The following is a 19,865-nucleotide window of genomic DNA, read 5'->3' as shown; positions in this document are numbered from 1 at the left end:
GGTGGTCTCTGGAAAGGCTCCCATATCCCCCGCAGTTGGATATTGGAGCTGGTCATTGGAGAGCTGTGGGCACAGGTTTGGGTCAGGTAAGCAAACAGTAACCCCTGAGTAACTAGTTCACTAGCCTTGGGGCCCTCCCTCACTGGCCTGAGTTCCTAGTGATCAGGGCTGGGGTGAAACACAGAGGTAGGGTGAGGATGTAAGCAAGGAGGTTCCCACAGAGGGGCACAGACAGGGCATGTTAGGGACAGTCAGGGTAGGAGTTGTGGATGGGCCCTGTCAGTCTGCTGAAGCCCAGGTCTAACTTCCCAGAGTATCAATAACTCCCCCTACTCCATGTCAAACTGTGGGCAACTTGACATGTGGTACTGACCAGGATGACAAGTTCCTGTGGATGCTGGGTAGAAGTGAGGAGCTGCTGACTGTCCCTTCAGACCTCTAGAGAACTTAGGGCTCCGTGAACTGTGGTTTTACAATCCTTATAACCCAGCCTAGTAGATGCACCATGGGCGCTCACACTGGTTCCAGCTACTGAGGCAGCCCAGGCAGGGAAGGTGATATTTGACAGGGTAGGCTGGTGCGGTGGGACCCACGTGGTTGTCTGGTCACCTATTGGAGGCAGAGAGATCCATGACTTGAGAACTGCAGTCAGGTGCTGGGCTGCCACCAGCCAGCTGTGTGCCAGATCTTCTGTCCTCCAGAAGGAAGGAGGACGGCACAGGGTGTCGGACAGTAGACAATATTCTAAGAGTCAGCTGTCATGACGGGAGGAGGTTGAAGGTGCTGTCTCCTGTTCACACACTCCCGCGGTCTGCACACCCCTGCCTGGTTGACTGCATGTGTCCTCCTCAGAAGATGCTCCTTCATCCCGATACGTCTAACAACTTCCTCAACTGTACTCTGTCCTTCTGTGCTGAGCTCTCTAAGGGCTTTGACCTTCTGTCTGACCCCTGTGGCAGCTGCTCCCAAGCCCAGTGCCTATCCTACCATGTTCATCCATCCCAAGCCAGGCAGAGTACCAGTGTCCTAGACTGCAGTCCCCCTGACCTCTTGCTGCCCTAGATTACCTTTCCGTACCCCAGCCAAGCCCAGTGGACTTTGCTCTGCATTAGACAACTCCACAGTACACGTGACCCTGTTTCAGGGGACTATCCTCATGAAGGAAGGCCTTATTTCTGAGAGATCTAAGGCCTGGGGCCTAAAGTAACTCATGACTTGTTCTTCTGGTTTATCCACATCTGCTCCGGTCTGGGCCACCCCCTGTCCACCTTTGGCCTGCAAAGAGGTTTGGACAGGGACCCTTCCCCATTCCTGGCCTGTTCTGCCTGGAATGTTGTTCCCTCTGGCCATCTGCGTAGTCAACCAGGGCTATGTGTGTGTGTAGAGTGGCAAGGGCCCATTCATTACTGGCCCATATGGGGCATCCATCTGTCCATCTTTTGCCCTCAGATGTTCCTCAGACAGCTGGAGGCTGAAGTTCCATCCCCTCACCCCAGGCTTCTCTGACGGTGATAAGAGACATGGGTTTCACCTCCTGTATGGCCTTGGCCGGTTCACTGCCCTTCTCTGGGCTTCATCCTTTTGTTGATAGAGCACAATAAGGCTAGCCAGACTTTTTTTTTTTTTTTTTTAAGACTTAATTCATTTTTATGTGTGTGTGTGCATGTTTTGTCTGCATGCCTATGTAACATGTATGTGCCTGGTTCCTGAAAAGGTTAGAAGAGGGCCCAGGTCCTCTGCAAGAGCATCAAGTCCTGATTTTGTTTGTTTGTTTTGTTTTGTTTTTCTCTTTGAGACAGGGTTTCTCTGTGTAGCCCTGGCTATCCTGGAACTTGCTCTGTAGACCAGGCTGGCCTCGAACTCGCAGAGACCTGCCTGCTTCTATCTCCCAGGTGCTGGGATTAAAGGCATGAGCCACCACCGCTGTCTCCCCAGTCCACTTGTGGGAGTTTTCTGTCCTGTGTCTCTTCTCTGCCTCTGAAGTGTTGGTTTCTCTCCTGTACCAGACATTCAGGCACATTTAGCTGTGTCAGGCTTCACACACTCAGCTGGTGCTGGATCTTCTGGGCAGTTCCAGGCCCTTTAATAAATGTTTGGGGCTGAGGAGATGGCTCAGTGGTAGAGCATGTGAGTAGCAAGCTTGAGTTAGGTTTGATTTCCACTGCTGTGAAAATAAAAATAAAAAAACTCCTCAAGTTTCTCCTGTGACATGGATCTTGTTATGTCCTTATTTGATGACTGAGGAACTGCTGAGGCCCTGAGCTATGGAGAACCCTGGCAGTCTGGCTGCAGGGTCTGAGTACAGCCTCTGGCTGCCTCTGTGCAGAGCAAGGGCCCACGGTCACTTCCCTCCCCACATCCGCCCTCTTCTATCCTGTGCCCAGGATCTCACCCTAGCCCCAGGTTACTCGCTATTCTCCCAACCTGTATATTGGGTACTTCTTAGCACCCCACATCCACCTCCCCATGGCTCTGCTCCCCTCTTTTGCCCTCCCAGATGTTCCCCAACTTCTGCCTGCAGTTCTAGAGCTCTCCCAAGGTGGGGAGCACCACTTCCAGACTCTTGCCTAATTCTCCATCGTGCTGAGCTGTATCCTTGCCTGCTATAGTTACCTAGAATGTATAGGACACCACTCTGCTACGACCTTATTAGCCCACACCCATCCCACACTCAGATCTTTCTCTTCATCCTGGCTGGCTGTCTCCTCATCTGCCCCCATCACTCCAGTAGGGCTGGTTCAGTCGACCTCCCCTGACTCTGTTCTCCCAATCTATTGCAAGCTTCAATACAGTAGCCCCTAGTGCATGTAGCTACAATAATTAAAGTTTGTTCCTCAGTTTCCCCAGTCAGGTTTAAGTAGCCACTTGTGGTGAGTAGATATTGTATTGGACAGTGTAGGCCAGGCACATTGCCAATGTCACAGGGTGTGCTGTTGAACAGCACTAAGCCTGGCCAGGTGGGTCATCCTCAGGTACAAGTTGGGTAGATTCACCCTGTTCACAGCCTCCTGGAGCCCATGGCCAAGGCCTGCCACTTCCCAAACACTTAGGTGGGAGCTGTGTGGGTCTCAAGCCCTGGAGGGCAGTGGGTCTGCACAGGTGAGTCCAGCTGCTTCCCTCCTCTGAGCCTCAGTCTCCTCATGTGTAAAATGGGAAGGTAGGCTCTATCTCTGATGACAGTAGTGAGGGAGAAGCGTGTAGAAAGTTCCTAGCTGATGCCTGGTATATGTTTTAAGGCTGTGGTGAGTGGTAACTGTCACTTTTAGCATGGGTAGGTCATGGAAAGTCCAGGCTCTCAACAGTCTCTGCTTTATTGCTCACAGTGGGAGCTATAAAAGCTGCTGAGCAGCCACCAGCCTGTGAACATGACTAATCTGTGTGGCTTCCAGCACTGGGAGAATTGTCCTCTATCTCCACTGCCCATGGGCTTCCGCAGGACCAGAAGCTGATGTGCTAGATAGGGAGTTTTAGGAAGGGGCAGAGTCCTGAGACATCCTGCGGGAGGCCGAGGTGAGGCTGAGTGAGGAGAGTTTGGAGGAAGGAGATGGTCAGGGTACAGATGGTTTTGGCGTAACAAGCAGGGATGTGGCTTGCCTGAGGGTAGGTGTTGGACCGAGAGCTATCAGTGAGGCTTCCTTCCTGGAACTAGGCAGCCAAGAAAGCTGGGTACCTCTGTGGCATCTGGGTGGCCTGGGTACCATCTCCCCAGAGCACTGGTTGGAAAAAACACTGCCCTCCCTGTAGCCTCCTAGACTTGGATGTCTTTACCCACATAGGGGCACAGTGGCAGCTGCCCCATGGTGAGCAGGGTTTGCGAAGACCATCCAAGGAGGCTGGTATCCTTGATATCCTTGGCTATACCTTTCCCTTGGAGCAGACTCTCCCTCTGAGTAAGCCAGGGAGTAATTTCTGGGAGTTAGACCTGGTCGCCATGGCTTTCTTCAGCCAGGATATTTGTGTTTGTCCTGGGGCAGGACCCCAGCCTACACGTCCGCTAATGGGTGCCCAGATTTGCCTGTGAGCTATTGAAGGATGCCTGGCTAGTCTTGGCTTCCACTGGCTTCGTTCTCTTGCGTGACATGTGGCTTGGCCCTGGCATTTGAAGCAGCAGAGCTCGGCACTGCAAAGGCTTGGGAACCTGGATGATATATGGGCCACAGAGCGACCACTCTATTGTTTTAACTTCAGCACAGTGGTTGTGCCCCACCCTACTACTTCCTATGTCTATCTCTCCCGGATGCCCTCTGATGCTCTATGATTACTTTCTGTCGAATAGTTGCTAACGCAGCCTCCTGACCCAAGGTTAATTTTATTTAATTAGTGCAAATGCAAACTCAGGGCTCACAGTGTGGTTGAATATCTTCCAACATTTCCCCCTTTTGTCTAAATAGAAAAGAAAGGTTTTAACTCTAACACAGTAAAATTATATACAAGAGGAACAATTATCAGGTATTATCAAAATAAAAAAGCAAGTTTTTTTTTCTTGTTTTTTTGGTTTATCGAGACACGAGGTTTTAACTTTAACATGATAAAACTATATACAATAAGAAACAATTATCACTGGGCTGCGGTGACACACACCTTTAATCCCAGCACTCAGGAGACAGGGCCAGGTAGATCTCTGTGAGTTTGAGGCCAGCCAGGTCTATAGAGCGAGATCCAGGACAGGCTCCAAAACTACACAAAGAAATCCTGTCTCGAAATAAAAAATAAAAATAAAACAATTATCAAGTAAGGATTATGTTCACAATGTCTAGTCCATTTGTATTTGGCAAATTCAGAAAAACTATTATCTATCGTCATTGTAACTGAGGACCAGCCTCCAATTTAGTTACTGCTGTAACTAAATCTTTCCAGTCTTGTGGAATAATTCTGTTCCTCGTGGCCCATGAATTTAACATCTGTTTCACAAAGGGTGGATGCATACCATATGAAATGATTGTTTCCTTAAATCTCTTCAGATCTAACATTTCTACAGGATCCCAGTTAACTTCTGCATAGCCTTGAGGGTGCTTATCATCTGGCGATCATTCTTGTATGGTAATGAGATAAATTAAGGTTGGTGTTCTAATAACCTTAGGCTGCTCCTCTTCAGTTTCATAATGCATTGGTGAAGTAGATTCTGCTCTAAATTTCTCTGTCCATATCTGAGTATTTTTCTTATTTTCATTAGTAGGTCTTTCTTTTTTTTTTTTTTAAAGATTTATTTATTATGTATACAGTGTTCTGCCTGCACATATGCCTGCAAGCCAGAAGAGGGCACCAGACCTCATTACAGATGGTTGTGAGCCACCATGTGGGTGCTGGGAATTGAACTCAGGACCTCTGGAAGAGCAGTCAGTGCTCTTCACCGCTGAGCCATCTCTCCAGCCCCCTAGTAGGTCTTTCTAAAGCTTGTATCTTATCAGTCAAATTATCATTTGGCACAGTTATCAAACCACTTTTTAAAGATAAAATATTAATTACTAAATTGATACTAAGTACAGTGATATTATGTCAATCCCAGCTAAGTCATTTATCCCCTCACTTAAATTTTCGTTTTCAAACCATCCATAATAACACTATATGGGGTCCTAGCACCCTGCATTGTGATGTCCCCCCCCCCCTTTTTTTTTTCTTTTCTGGAGCTGAGGACCGAACCCAGGGCCTTGCACTTGCTAGGCAAGTGCTCTACCACTGAGCTAAATCCCCAACCCGATGTTCCCCCTTCTTAATGTGGGAAATATTTTTCTTGTTTTTGTTTGTTTGTTTTTTAAGACAAAGTTTCTCTGTGTGACAGCCCTGGCTGTCCTGGAACTCACTTTGTAGACCAGGCTGGCCTTGAACTCCAGAAATCCGCCTGCCTCTGCCTCCCAAGTGCTGGGATTAAAGGTGTGCAGTACCGCCTGGCAGATTTTTCTTTTTAATATTATTTAACTCTCTACTAAAGGACTTCGCAGGTATCTCACCTAGTCCTCTGACTTCTCAGTAGTTTGTCTGCAGTGTCAGTGGTGAACTCAAGCCCCTCCCACAGTTTCTAAGCATGAGCCTGATTTCTGGAGTCACCTGTTGTGAGTACTCATGTGAAGAGGCCCAGATGGCAACCGTGGCAGAGCTGGCTGGTGTGACTCCATGTCCATGTGGTTGTGCCCCACATTGGGTGCAAAATGTTGTTTTAACTTAGGCACAGTGGCTGCACCACTCCAAACCCCACCCTATTATTCCCAGTGTCTCTATCTCTCCTGCATGCCCTCTGATGCTCTATGATTACTTTCTGTCAACTAGTTGCTAACACAGTCTCCTGACCCAAGGTTAATTTTATTTAGTTAACGCCTATGCAGACTCGGAGTTTACAGTGTAATTGAATATCTCCCAACACTGAATCACTATATAGAGCTGTGATCTCTGGGGAGCCCAGCCCAATGCATACTCTTCAAGGGAGTGGTTAAGGGTGAGATGTGAAAGAATTAACCCAATGTCAGCTTTTCCTCAAGTCCCATGAATTTCAGGAGTCTACTGTGTTCTGTTGCTACTGGCTCTGCCTACTGTTACACATAATCATTAAGCTTCATGTCAGGAGGAACTCCGTGTATCCTCAGAGACTAGGGAAGGTGTTCACTTTCTTCTGAGCCCTGAGACACTTGAGTTTCTCTACTTTAATCCCAAGATAGGAACAGGAATTAGTCATGGAAGCTCCAGGGAGCCTGATTTCCATGAATCACGAAGAATTTCCAGGAACCCAAAGGGTTTACAAGGGATATGCTGCCAATTGGATGAGTGGAGACCGAGGCACACTGGCAGGGTATTGGCCTGGGATGAAGGCTTGGCCAGCTTCCTTATTTATTGTTTGTTTGTTTATATTATTGTATGTGGGGTGTGTATGTGTTATGTGCCTGAGTATGTGTGTATGTACATATGTATGTGTGCATGTAGAGGCCACAGGTCACATCTTCAGTCACTCTCCACCTTATCTTTTGAGTTATGGTCTCTCATTAAACCTGGAGTTTTCTAGTTGGCTATGCTGGCTGTTGAGCTTGTTCTGAGAACTGCCTGACTCCACCCTAAGAGTTCTGGAGTTGCAGGCATGTATAGCCGAGTCTATCTTTTTCCATAGATGCTGGGGATCAAACTTAGGACCTCATGCTCATGCAGCAAACACTATCCATTGAGCCATCTCCCCACACACTGGGCTGCATTCCCTCTTGAGGGCCTTTTGGAGCTGAGAGCGGAGACTAGAGATGCCTCAAGGTCTGGCCCCAGGTCCTGAAAGCTTATGAGTCACTCAAATGATCCTGCAGGGTGATGGGTGTCAGTCTCCAGTGGTAAGCAGTCCCTCTTTGGCCCAGTCATTTGCCAAAGCCTGCTAGAACAAGGCATGTTCAGTGGGACATCTGTGTCCCATTGTCTGGCAGGAGACACGATGAAGCGAGCATTTACGGAGCAGTCTCCAGCACCAGGCTCCTTGGAGAGTGCTTCGATACCATAGCTTCTTCAGATCACCATCAGGACTGCAAAGAGCATAGCCTCTTCTTTCCATCCAAGAAGACAGGCTCAGAAAAGCAAAGAACTTGCCTGGGAGCACACAGCTAAGTCACAACACCAGACTTCCAGACTTAACAGTAACTGTGAAACCCAGTACTCATGAGCACCTACTGTGTGCCTAGGCAGTTTCCTAGCCCTTTCCATAGACCAATGAAAGGAGAAACCAAGGCACAAGGAGGTGGAGAAACCCCTTGAGGTCACAGGCGGTGTGTCAGTCTTTGTGACTTATGTCTCAGGAATGGCTGGACAGGAAGATTGGTTGCAGGCACCCCCTGTTCTGCTCCCAGAAATGGGCAGAGTGCTAGGGGACCTTGTGCAAGCCTAGAATAAGATAGAAGGTAAGCACCTCAGCTCAAAGTCAAGATGTTCTTTAGAGCAGATGGACCAAGCAGATGGAGGTGTTGGGGGTTCATTCCTGAAGGTTTTTCTGAGCTGGGTTTTGCAGATGGAGTCTGAGGTAACCTGGGATACCTCCATATTCCACTTCATGCACACCCCAATACTGCCTACAGCTGTTGACCTGCTCATCTCTCTACTATGGTGGAATCTGGCCCCTTCTCCTAATTGGAAGAACTGGAGACCTCCGTGCTAGCCCAGAGCTGGAGACACCAGAGATCAGGCATCAAGGAAGACAGGGAGATAGAGCCATTGGGTATCATACAGGGGAATGACTGCTAGGTCATGAGTGATTTGAACTATATAGCAGAGGCCGGTTAGCCGGAGCCAGGACAAGGCCAGCCGGGGGCATCCCAGTTCCCAACTAGGACCCTGATTAGCTCAGGCTGGCTCAGGACCACGGAGAGTTCCATAGGTACGTCTGTCATCCCAGTGACACCTGTCAAGTGTTTGGCTGTGCTCTTGAGCATGAACTTGGTTACATCCTGCAGAGGGTACTAGCCAGACTCAAGCTGAGCATGACTCTGAGGTCATGGCAGGGTCATTATGATGGCTAATTTTGGGTGTTAGCCTAACAGGATGAAGAAACACTTGGCCATGCATGACTTCCGAGTGCCTAGAGGCTGTCTCTGGAGGAGAGTGGTGGGATGGAAAGGTCTGCCACCAACATGGAAGACAGTGTTCAATGGAATAGGGTCCTGGAGCAAGCAAAAAGGCAGAGAGTGAATTCCTCTCTCCCAGGACTGCCCTTGGACACCAGAACTCTAGACTCTCTGGCTTTGGGACTCCAGCGCCCACTCCAGCAGCTCTTGAACTCTCCAGCTTTCAGCCTTGGACTGGGAATCACACCAAGTTTTTCTGGTTCTGAGGCCTTTAGGCTTGGACTGGACCGCACAGCTGCCTAGTAGGGTCTCTATCTGGCAGAGGCCCATCATCGCACCGATGAACCTCCAAAATCACGTGAGCCAATTCTCCCAGTAATCCCCCGTCCCTCCTCCTCTTGTTGATCCATCCATCTGTCTGTAGAACCTCGACTTACAGACATGGGACTCTGGCTTCTCAGATTACCTTTTCTTGTCACCTTCCCATAAGAGCCAAGGAAAAGAGTGTAGAGGGGAAGGGAAAGGTAGAAGAGGAGGAGAAAGACTTCCCACTGACACCTTGGCTTGGCCTCAGCCTCCCATGCCCAGGAAATAGCTCATCTCCACCCTTTACCCACCCAGCCCGGAGGACCAGTCCCAGGGGCAGGACGCAGCTGGTAGACTGGTTCTCTTGGAGCATAGTGCCGTTCGCCGGCTCACACCTGTCTCGGCAGGCTAAGGCTTTGTGGGGCTTCCATAGCAGAGCCCCAAACTCTGCTTCTCGTAGCTTTGAGATAGGACAGCACCTGCCTGAGCTAGAGCCCTGTTTCTGCCATCCCCCCTAGAGGCGGTCTATCTGCCAGGATGGGGACAAATCACAGGTTAAGAAGAGCTAGGGTGGATGGAGCACTTGCGCTGTGCTAGGCTCTTTGTGTGGGTTTCTATCTGACTCCCAACGAGATAATGAAGCTGCAGAGAAGCAGGTGAACATGCCCAAGGCCATTCGCATGATCAAACAGCAGAGCTGGGTTTGGATGGGGCCATCTGCACCTGAGTGAGTGACAGTGAACACCTTGAGTGTTCCCGGAAGCCCCTGGAGAACTGTTGGTGAATTTTCCTGGCTTGAGTAGGACTTAAGTATAGCCTCTGAGCTGTGGGATCAGCCTTGGCAGAAGAAGGGCCCAGGGGCTTTGTTCTCCGAGAGCTTCCTGCTTGGGCCTCAAGGACAGTGGCTCAGCTCTCTGGAGGTCAAGTATTTGAGCAGTAGAAATTGGGTCTCATGCAGTTCCGAGGATCCCGGATTCCCAAAGGGACTCAAGCCGGGTGCATCCTGAGAAGCAAGGCAGGAGTAGGGGAGTGTCCCCCAACTCCTCCAGAGCCTCCCTTTCTGTCAGTTGTGTGACAGTGGCCTGCACTCCCCATACCTGGCGCTCTTATCTGAGGAGAATGAGAGTAAAGAGTTTTCAGACATGCTTCTGGGAGCCCCAGCCCAGGTCACTTCCCAGCCTCGTGTAGACGGTGATGCAGAGTGGCTGCTACCCAAAGCCAGTCCATTTCCCATCCAGTTAATCAGCATGTCTCCCAGAGTTGAGAGCCACCCATGTGTCCACAGCCCTCCCTGTACCACCTCAGAAGGCAGTTTATGGAGTGGGGGGGTGGGGGGTGGCATAGCATATATGAAGGTCAGAAGACAGCTTGCAGGAGTTGGTTCTCTCCCACCATATGGATCCCAGTGATCGAACTCAGGTCATCAGGCTTGGTGGCAAGCTCCTTTACCTTCTGAACCATCTTGCCACCCTGATCTGTACTCCTGACCATGGCCTTGAGCCCCGCATGCTCTGGCTAGGTCCTACTTTCCTTTTCCCTCAGTTCACGGGCCCCAGGGAGGCATCTGGGTGGTTTGGTCTAAGCCTGAGCCACAGAAGCACAAAGCCAGTAGTGTGAGTCTCAGTCTGAAGCCGAAAGATGAGGAATTTAGGAAGCTGTTGCTCTAAGCCCTGGAGCCCAAGGTCAGCAAGAAGAGAAGGGAGGAACTTGCTCTGGCTCTGCCATTTTGTTCCCTCTAGACCCCTTTCCCATTGGATAGTGTCTTCCTCTATAAGGAAGGTGCCCCCTCTTCCCTCAGCCTTCCCATTCCCTTTCTTCACCTCCAGAAATACTCTAGATGCTCAGAGGTAATGCATGGCTGTTCTCCAGGTGTTCCTTAATCCAGTGATTCAGTCATTAGACCCATCAGATCCCTTTTCAGGGAGCCCGTGGGGCCACCCCATGAATCTGTGCCTGTACCCATCTGTCCTTTACTTCTGCTTTGTTACTTCCCAGGTAGAACTCTTGAATCTGCACAGTATTGTGTGACTCACCCCACACCAACAGCAAGCTCCCCTTGGGCAGGGTTGGTCTCTGAGGGTCTTCAGTGCTTGACCAGGTGTTGGCACCCAGAGATACGGGCTAAGGTGGCCTTGGCTGGCTGTCCACTGTGTGTTCTCTGGCTGGACGGTGTCATCCTACTTGGGTTCAACTTGGCAGATGGAAATGGCTCAAGAGAGCTTTCCTACAGGCTGAAATGCCATTGTTGGCCCTTTAGAATTGAGTGCGCTGTCGATCAGTTGTGTTTTGACGGTGAACAAGTTAGTTTGTCCCTTGGGCTACAGTTCCCTCATCTCTACCGTGGGGGAGACACAGGTACCTGCTTTGTGTTGAGATTGTGTGGGGCTCTGCACACAGCATGCTCAGGACAGTAGCTGGTGTGCGGCATCATGCCTCCGTGAAGCTTGGTAACAGAGACAGAAACATCCAACACTGCGCAGTGTACCCGTGAGTGTTACCTGTACCTGGTCCTCCTGTACTGTTGAGAGAGACAAGTTGACCTGGGGATCTGCAGTCATTTTCTAGCCATGGCTTACTGTCACGGCGCTTTGGGGGAAAAGTCTTGTCACCCTCCGCAGTCTGTTTCCCCATCTGTAAAAGCTGTGGTCATGGTGACCTCTTGGAAGGCTAAGAGACTTAACTGAGGCCTGGAGGGCAAATGCTGGCTTATCCCGTTTCATACATACACTGTTTTATCCCAAAAAGGGTATTTGAGGCAGTGACCAAAAACACACGAAGCTGTGAATGTGAAAGTTGAAGAAAATCCGGCCTTGGATGTCCTCTGGGTGGATTGTCATCCCACCTGGGTTCGACTTGGTACGTGGAAGGGACTCAATGTTTAGTCCCTTAATTCCCAGCAGCAAACTTGACTTTTATCAAGTGGACTTATGAGGTCAAACCGACCCAGCTGCTCCGGGGCTCCCAGGTCAGGCTGCCTGCTGGGGTCTGTTTACACCATTTCCAGCCCCTCAAGGCGCAAGAGTGGCCAGCCCACCCTGGGAAGCACCCCCTCCCCGCCGCCCCCGACAAGGAACCCCACATAAAGCCTCCCTCCTGCTCAGTTCTTTCTGCTTCGTACAAGCTGAGGCAGCCACTCTCTTGTGTTTCTCCCAAAAATCTCTTCTGTGAGGTTTGTTGTGTGGTGTGACTTTGTGGTATTCCTAGGCTCCCAATTGCCAGGATACCTTTCCCCTCAGAGTGGTGACATTTCCACTAGTGCTATAATGTGTGCATTGGGGAACTCTTTCCCCTTAGAACTGTGACGTGTGCCCTGGGGAAATCTTCCCCCTCAGAACTGTAACGTGCATTGGGGAAACCCTTCCCCTCAGGACTGTACTGTGTGCATTGGGGAAACCTTTCCCCTCAGAACTGTACCAAGTGCACTGGGGAACCCTTTCCCCTCAGGACTGTACCGTGTGCGCTAGGGAACCCTTTCCCCTCAGGACTGTACCGTGTGCACTGGGGAACCCTTTCTCCCCAGGACTGTACCATGTGCACTGGGGAAACCCTCCCGCTCAGAACTGTAATTTGTGCGTTGGGGAACCCTTTCCCCTCAGAGCTATAATACACTCAGTTTAGCCCAGGTTGGAGCTCTGTCTTCTTGCGTTCATCGGGCCTGGTCCCTTCTGCTCTGCTTGGTAGCCTTGTGTAACTACTGGTCTTGTTTCTCCAGACTGGGACTGAAATACACTGTGCAGAAATGAACCTCCCCGCCTTTGAGACGTCCATCCCCTCCATCAAACCAGTGGGGATGACCCCATCTCTGCTCAGGCATAGCTGATGTTTAGCCGAGGTTAGGCCCCCACCCCGATTGTCTTTCCTGCCTACAGTCAGCTGTGCAGGCCCCACTTCGGCTCCTGAGGGTGCAGGCATTTAAACTGGAGACAGAAGCATACCTTGTGTCTCCAGTACAGGCCTTGGCCTGCCTCTCAGGACCAGCAGTTGGGCTATCCCTTGCTTGCTCAGGGACCCTCCTAGAGTGATGCCACTGAGGCCAGCTCCCACCAACCGTGAACACTGAGCAGGTCCCTGGGCGGAAGAGATGGCTCTTGGACTCTAGATTGAGCATGCTCTCTGTGCCTTACGACCACATAGCTAAGATCCTGCTGGAGGCTTCCACCCTGGAGCATTTGAACATTTGAAAGCTTACTGCACACCCACTGTGCACCAGAAACTCCATGCCCGGGTCTCAGATATGAAGACAGGTTCAGAATGGCGGGGAGCTTGCTGTTCCACCCTGCTGCCTCGGGAAGCGAGAGGATGGTAGAGTGGGGACAAATGACCGGGAAAAGAACCCAAACCGTGAAATCAAGCTGCAGAAAGGAAGGTTTTGCTTTTCCTGAGATCCTGTGCTCGATCACAGGCCTTGCATGCTGAAGCACTGAGCTACATCCTCTGCCCTGACAGGAACATTTTTAGGGAAAGGCCCAAGATGCCAAAGGCCAGGTTTCTGTCCCAGCCCCTCCCTGCACAAGCTTGTCCGCAGTCTAATGCTCTGGAAGGAACATATTCTCTGCTAAGGGTGTGGAAAGCATGCAGGCTTAACATGCTGGAGGCCCTGGGTTGCACTCCCAGCACCAAACCCCACCAAAATAACAACATGAAATCCAAATAAAATGTGCAGTTCAGTAAATAGTGGCATGCTGGTGTCTGTCTCCTCTTTGTGACAAATCTACCACCACATACTGTAGAATAACAGTACAGAGACTGGCTGGGGGTGGTGGTGGTGGTAGTGGTGGTGGTGGTGGTGGTGGTGGTGGTGGTGGTGGTGGTGGTGGTGGCGGCGGTGGCGGTGGTGGCGGTGGTGGCGGTGGCGGTGGCGCACACCTTTAATCCCAACACTTGGGAGGCAGAGGCAGGCAGATCTCTGAGTTCAAGGCCAGCCTGGTCTGTGGTGATTTTTTTTTTTAATCCCAGCACTCGGGAGGTGGAGGTAGGAAGTATATGTCTGGGTGGACAGGGGAATATAAGGCAGGCAGAGACAGGAGCCCATCCTCCCATGCCCCACCCCCTCGCTTTGAGGCTGAGGAGTTGGCGAGGTAAGAAGTGGCTGTGTCTTGCTCCTTTGTCTCTCTGATCTTTCAGCATTTACCCCAATATCTGGCTCTGGGTTTTTATTATTAAGACCAATTAGGATTCACACTACACCGGTCTACAGACCTAGCTGCAGGACAGTCAGGGTAGTTACACAGAGAAACTTTGTCTCAGAAAACCAAGTAGCAGAGAGACTGGGTAAGGGGCTATTTCTCCTGTCTTTATTTCTCCTATTTCTCCTTCTAGTAATATCTGTATTTTAGAAGAGTAATGGACAAACATCTCTATCCACAGCCAGAAGCTAATTGAGAAATTAAGTGGTACCAATGAATAGCAAGTGGTTAGGTTCCATATCATTTGTGAGTAGAGTGATTCATTTAGCAAAACAGTGGAAACAAGAAAGCTAGGCATGTTTTATGGAATTTAAAAGGAAATGGGAAATGTATTTCTTTTCTTTTTCTTTGAGACAGGGTTTCTCTGTGTAGCCATGGAGCCTGTTCTGTAGACCAGGCTGGCCTCAAACTCACAGAGATCTGCCTGGCTCTGCCTCCCAAGTGCTGGGATTAAAGGCGTACGCCACCACCGCCCGGCTCAGTTGTTTTCTTTAATCAATCACAAATTTAAGATTTTCATGTTGATAGAAATAGATCTCTTGCTGGGTGATGGCACACACCTTTAATCCCAGCATGTGGGACACAGAGCCAGGTGGATCTCTGTGAGTTCAAGGCTGGCCAGCCTGGTCTTCAGAGCGAGATCCTGGACAGGCACCAAAGCTACACAGAGAAACTCTTGTCTCTAAAAAAGCAAACCAAACCAAACCAAACACCAAAAAAACTGGTTTGGACTTAGTGTCTACCGTGGTAAGATTTGTGAGTGATACTAAACCTAGAACAAAGAAATCTACTCTAATTGTTCATGCTTAGAAAACAATCTGCTTATTTTTGGTTTTGTTGTTGTGAATGATGTTGTGTGTTTTATTTAGTTTCGTTCTTTGCTTTGTTTTGTCTTTGAGACAGAGTCTCAAAACTGATCGGCCTGGAACTGCTATGTAAACTAGGCTGGCCTTGAACTCAAAGACATCTGTCCACTTCTGCTTCCTGAGTGCAGGCCTGGCTGCTTGCTTGTTTGTTTGAGACAGGGTCTCACTGTGTATCCCTGCCTGTCCTGCACTCACAGTGTAGACCAGGCTGGCCTCGGATTTATGGAGATCTACCTGTCTCTGCCTCCTGAGTGATGGAATTAAAGGCATGAGCCACCACATCTGGCTGTTGTTTTGTTTTTGAGTCGGGGCAGTAGCCCTGGCTCTCCTGTACTGGGTTTAAAGGCATGCACTACCACACTGAGCATGACTTCATTTTAAAAATACGATTGCTGAGATCTGGTGGCTCATTCCTATACAGAATCTCAGTACTAGAGGAAGCTGAGGCAGGAGGATTGCCTCAAATTCAAGGCCAAATTGGGCTACAATGTGAGACCCTATTTCAAAACCAAATAAAATATGTCCCTTTGAGATCTGTGGCACTGATACAGTCTAGGAGTTTGGGTTGGGTTTGTTTTCTGTGCAGGCTAAAGAATGAAGAAGCAGGGAAAGTAAGTTCAACAGAGAGCAGCAGAGAACTTTCCAAGCCTCCTCCACAGGGCCTCCTCCACAGGGCCTCCTCCACAGGGCCTGCTCCACAGGATCAGCTCAGGTGGAAGCACTCTGGTTCCCTTCTGATATCCGAACAGATCAAGGGTAGAACAGCATGCATTTTGAGAAGATAGCTAGTGTGTGTGTGTGTGTGTGTGTGAGGTGTGTGTGTGTGTGAGGTGTGTATGTGTGAGGTGTGTGTGTGGGGGTGTGGGTGTGTGTGTGTGGGGGGGTGTGGGTGAGGGTGTGTGTGTGTGTATATGTGTGTGGGGGGGATGTGTGTGTGTGGGGTGTGTGTGTGTGTGGGTGTGTGTGTGGGTGTGGTGGGGTGTGGGTGTGTGGGGGATTCTCCCACCCCCATCTAAATAAGGGCCTGTTTTTTTGTGATGTAAACTTAAGTAACCTCTAGCTCCTGCAGAGTGGAGTAGGACCTCAGAATATCTCAAATAGTCATAGCCTAAGCAATAAAAAGGATCAGTTGCTCTGCCTTAGGGTCTCTGTGATCTCATGTCTGGTTTTGTTGTTTTGTTTTGAAGCTGTAAATCTGTATTTTTGTTTGTTTGTTTTGAGACAGGGTTTCTCTGTGTAGCCCTGGCTGTCCTGGAACTCAGTCTGTAGACCAGGTTGGCCTCAAACTCACAGCGATCCACCCACCTCTGCTGGGATTAAAGGCGTGTGTGTGTGTGTGTGTGTGTGTGTGTGTGTGTGTGTGTGTGTGCGCGCCTGCCATCACCACCACCACCACGACCACCACCACCACCAGGCCTGTATTATTTTTTTTAATCCAGATAGGAAGCAAGTATGATAAGCACTCATGATTTTATTTAAACCTTCATAATGAATGCTGGGACCCTTTAATACAGTTCCTCATGTTGTGGTGACCCCCCCCAACCATAAAGTGATTTTTGTTGCTACTTCCTAACTGTAATTTTGATACTGTTATGAATTGTAATATAAATATCTGTGTTTTTCAATGGTCTTAGGTGACCTTTGCGAAGGGGGTCACAACCCACAGGTTGAGAATCTCTTATTTAAGCAGTGCTATCTAAATTAGGGGAGCCCTATCATATTCAAGTTGGGTTAAGTCCCTGGAATCTAGGCTAGGAAACAAGAGAACAAGAGGAAGAACATTTAAAAGAACTCAGCAGGTGATTGAGTTGGGTTATTTCTTTTTGTTAACCTCTGTTACCATGACTGGAAAGCTCAAAGCTAAATCAAAGCAGGACATTAAGGAAAATAAAACATCTTAGCGGCCTGGTATTGCCTCCTTAGTCTAATAAAAAGGAGGGAGAGAGAGATTGGTAACCAGAAGGCACACTAGGACTAAGAACTTAGTTCTGTGGATGCCCTCAGTTTGCCATGTGGTTACATTAACTACGAGAGTGGCCAGTTCACATGACCGATGATGATGTCATCAGCCAAATAGCAGCCAACCTCATGATGGCTTTGCTGTCCCCCCCACCCCCCACCCCCAGACAGGGTTTCTCTGTGTAGCTTTGGAGCCTGTCCTGGAACTCACTCTGTAGCCCAGGCTGGCCTTGAACTCACAGAGATTCACCTGCCTCTGCCATCCACCGCCCACCGCCCAGTGTGGGTTTTTGTGTTTTTTTTTTAGATTTTTTTATTTATTTATTATGTATACAGCATATATGACAGCAAGCCAGAAGAGGGCACCAGATCTCATTACAGATGGTTGTGAGCCACCATGTGGTTGCTGGGAATTGAACTCAGGACCTCTGGAAGAGCAGCCAGTGCTCTTAACCTCTGAGCCATCTCTCCAGCCCTGTTTTTGTTTTTATGTGCACCGGTGTTTTGCCTGCCTGTGTGTGGCTTCTGGTGAAGGAGCAGTCTACAGAGAGATGTGATGGGGTCTCGGGTGTGTGTGTGTGTGTGTGTGTGTGTGTATGTGTACAAGCCTAAAAGAGAGAGTGTTTCTGTACATAGCCCTGGCTGTCACTGTGTAGACCAGGCTGGCCCCCAGCTCATGAAGATCTATCGACCTGTCTCTGTCTCCCAAGTGTTGGGATTAAAGGTGTGTCACCACGCCTGAGACAGTGACCTTTTGAAGATAAGAAGGTGGGGTGACAGTGCAATGCAGGACATTCTCGCAGATGACTGCAGCTAGGACTCCCCTCCAGTCCCCTTCCTAGGACAGGAGCGTCAGGCTGCCCTGACTTCTTGCTCTTCCCGTTTCCTGCAGGACGAAGATGAGACGCTACAAGCTCTTTCTCATGTTCTGTATGGCCGGCCTGTGCCTCATCTCCTTCCTCCACTTCTTTAAGACCTTGTCCTATGTCACCTTCCCCAGAGAACTGGCCTCCCTCAGCCCTAACCTGGTATCCAGCTTCTTCTGGAACAATGCCCCTGTCACTCCCCAGGCCAGTCCGGAGCCGGGTGGCGCCGACCTGTTGCGGACCCCACTCTACTCCCACTCCCCCTTGCTCCAGCCACTGTCCCCCAGCAAGGCCACCGAGGAACTGCACCGAGTGGACTTCTTCTTGTCGGAGGACACCACTGAATATTTTGTGCGCACCAAAGCCGGTGGTGTCTGCTTCAAACCAGGTACCAAGATGCTGGAGAAACCTTCTTCAGGGCGCACGGAAGAGAAGCCTGAGGTGGCTGAGGGCTCCTCGGCCCGCGGCCCTGCTCGGAGGCCCATGCGGCACGTGTTGAATGCGCGGGAGCGGCCGGGTAGCCGGGGCACTAGGCGCAAGTGGGTTGAGTGTGTGTGCCTGCCAGGCTGGCACGGGCCCAGCTGTGGGGTGCCCACGGTGGTGCAGTATTCCAACCTGCCCACCAAGGAGCGCCTGGTACCCAGGGAGGTGCCCAGGCGGGTTATCAATGCCATCAACATCAACCACGAGTTTGACCTCCTGGATGTGCGTTTCCACGAGCTGGGCGATGTGGTGGACGCCTTCGTGGTGTGCGAGTCCAACTTCACCGCCTACGGGGAGCCGCGGCCGCTCAAGTTCCGAGAGATGCTGACCAACGGCACCTTCGAGTACATCCGCCACAAGGTGCTCTACGTCTTTCTGGACCACTTCCCACCCGGTGGCCGGCAGGACGGCTGGATCGCAGACGACTACCTGCGCACCTTCCTCACCCAGGATGGTGTCTCCCGCTTGCGCAACCTGCGGCCAGATGATGTCTTCATCATCGACGACGCAGACGAGATCCCGGCGCGTGATGGTGTGCTATTTCTCAAGCTCTACGACGGCTGGACCGAGCCCTTTGCTTTCCACATGCGCAAGTCCCTGTACGGCTTCTTCTGGAAGCAACCGGGCACGCTGGAGGTGGTGTCGGGCTGCACTGTGGACATGTTGCAGGCCGTGTATGGACTGGATGGCATCCGCCTGCGCCGTCGCCAGTACTACACCATGCCCAACTTCCGACAGTATGAGAACCGCACAGGCCACATCCTAGTGCAGTGGTCCCTTGGCAGTCCCCTGCACTTTGCGGGCTGGCATTGCTCCTGGTGCTTCACGCCTGAGGGCATCTATTTCAAGCTTGTGTCGGCTCAGAATGGCGACTTCCCACGCTGGGGAGACTATGAGGACAAGAGGGACCTCAATTACATCCGCAGCTTGATTCGCACCGGGGGCTGGTTCGACGGCACACAGCAGGAGTACCCTCCCGCAGACCCCAGCGAGCACATGTATGCTCCCAAATACCTGCTCAAGAACTATGACCAGTTCCGCTACCTGCTGGACAACCCATACCGGGAGCCAAAGAGCACTGTGGAGGGTGGGCGCCGGAACCTGGGCTCCGAGGGAAGGTCACCTGCTGCCAGGGGCAAGTTGGATGCAGTGGAGGGCTAGGGCTGGGTAGGCTGGGGTGATGGCTACCCCAGTTTTATCTTTGGCCTCCTCATGTCCCTGGGGGCTCTTGAGAGAGCCAGGAGTCATGGTAGGTGGTTCTCTCTGCTCAAGCCCTCTGGAATTAAGGGTCAGGCCTTTTAGCCCAAAACAGAAAAGAAAAATTAATCTTTTCCAGTAGAGAAGAGCAAGCCCACACATCTATGCAGCATTTTGTCCCCAAGAGTGCTGTGGGCAAGAAGTGTCCCTGGAGAGCATAAGGTGGTTTTCCGGGGCTGGGAGGGCTATGGGATTTCAGTCTAGTTGAGAGAAGCCCACCTTTGACATCCTGGATTATTGACCTGCCATGGAAAGGGGGGTATGCCATGCCAGGAGTTCCCAGGACACTGTAAATAAATGCCTTTGGGTCCAGGAGCAAGAAGAGCCACTTTGCAGGGAGGGACTAAAAAGTGTATCTGCTCTTGGTCTCGGCCAAGAAGCTAGGAGAGTGATGGAAAATGGCACCCAGGAGAGAGAGCTCTT

At 50.6% G+C, this 19,865-nt stretch overlaps 1 protein-coding gene across 2 annotated transcripts in view; it reads left to right on the top strand.

Moving 5' to 3' along the window:
* Nucleotides 1-19,528, top strand: part of Mgat3 (beta-1,4-mannosyl-glycoprotein 4-beta-N-acetylglucosaminyltransferase) — a 38,179-nt gene extending 18,651 nt beyond the window's left edge. The window contains exons 1-2 of one of the 2 annotated variants that reach the window (XM_059247693.1): nt 8,365-8,877; nt 17,729-19,528. In XM_059247693.1, the coding sequence (XP_059103676.1) occupies nt 17,736-19,346 (1,611 nt within the window). In that variant the 5' untranslated portion in view covers nt 8,365-8,877; nt 17,729-17,735 and the 3' untranslated portion in view covers nt 19,347-19,528. Of the gene's footprint in view, nt 1-8,364; nt 8,878-17,728 lie in introns of those variants that run through there. The other variant, XM_059247695.1, reaches the window with a different exon arrangement.
* Nucleotides 19,529-19,865: the final 337 nt, after the last annotated feature.

Source organism: Peromyscus eremicus, chromosome 20 (genome assembly GCF_949786415.1).
Source record: "Peromyscus eremicus chromosome 20, PerEre_H2_v1, whole genome shotgun sequence".
NCBI lineage: Eukaryota > Metazoa > Chordata > Mammalia > Rodentia > Cricetidae > Peromyscus > Peromyscus eremicus.
This window is presented reverse-complemented; position numbering and strand designations above follow the sequence as displayed.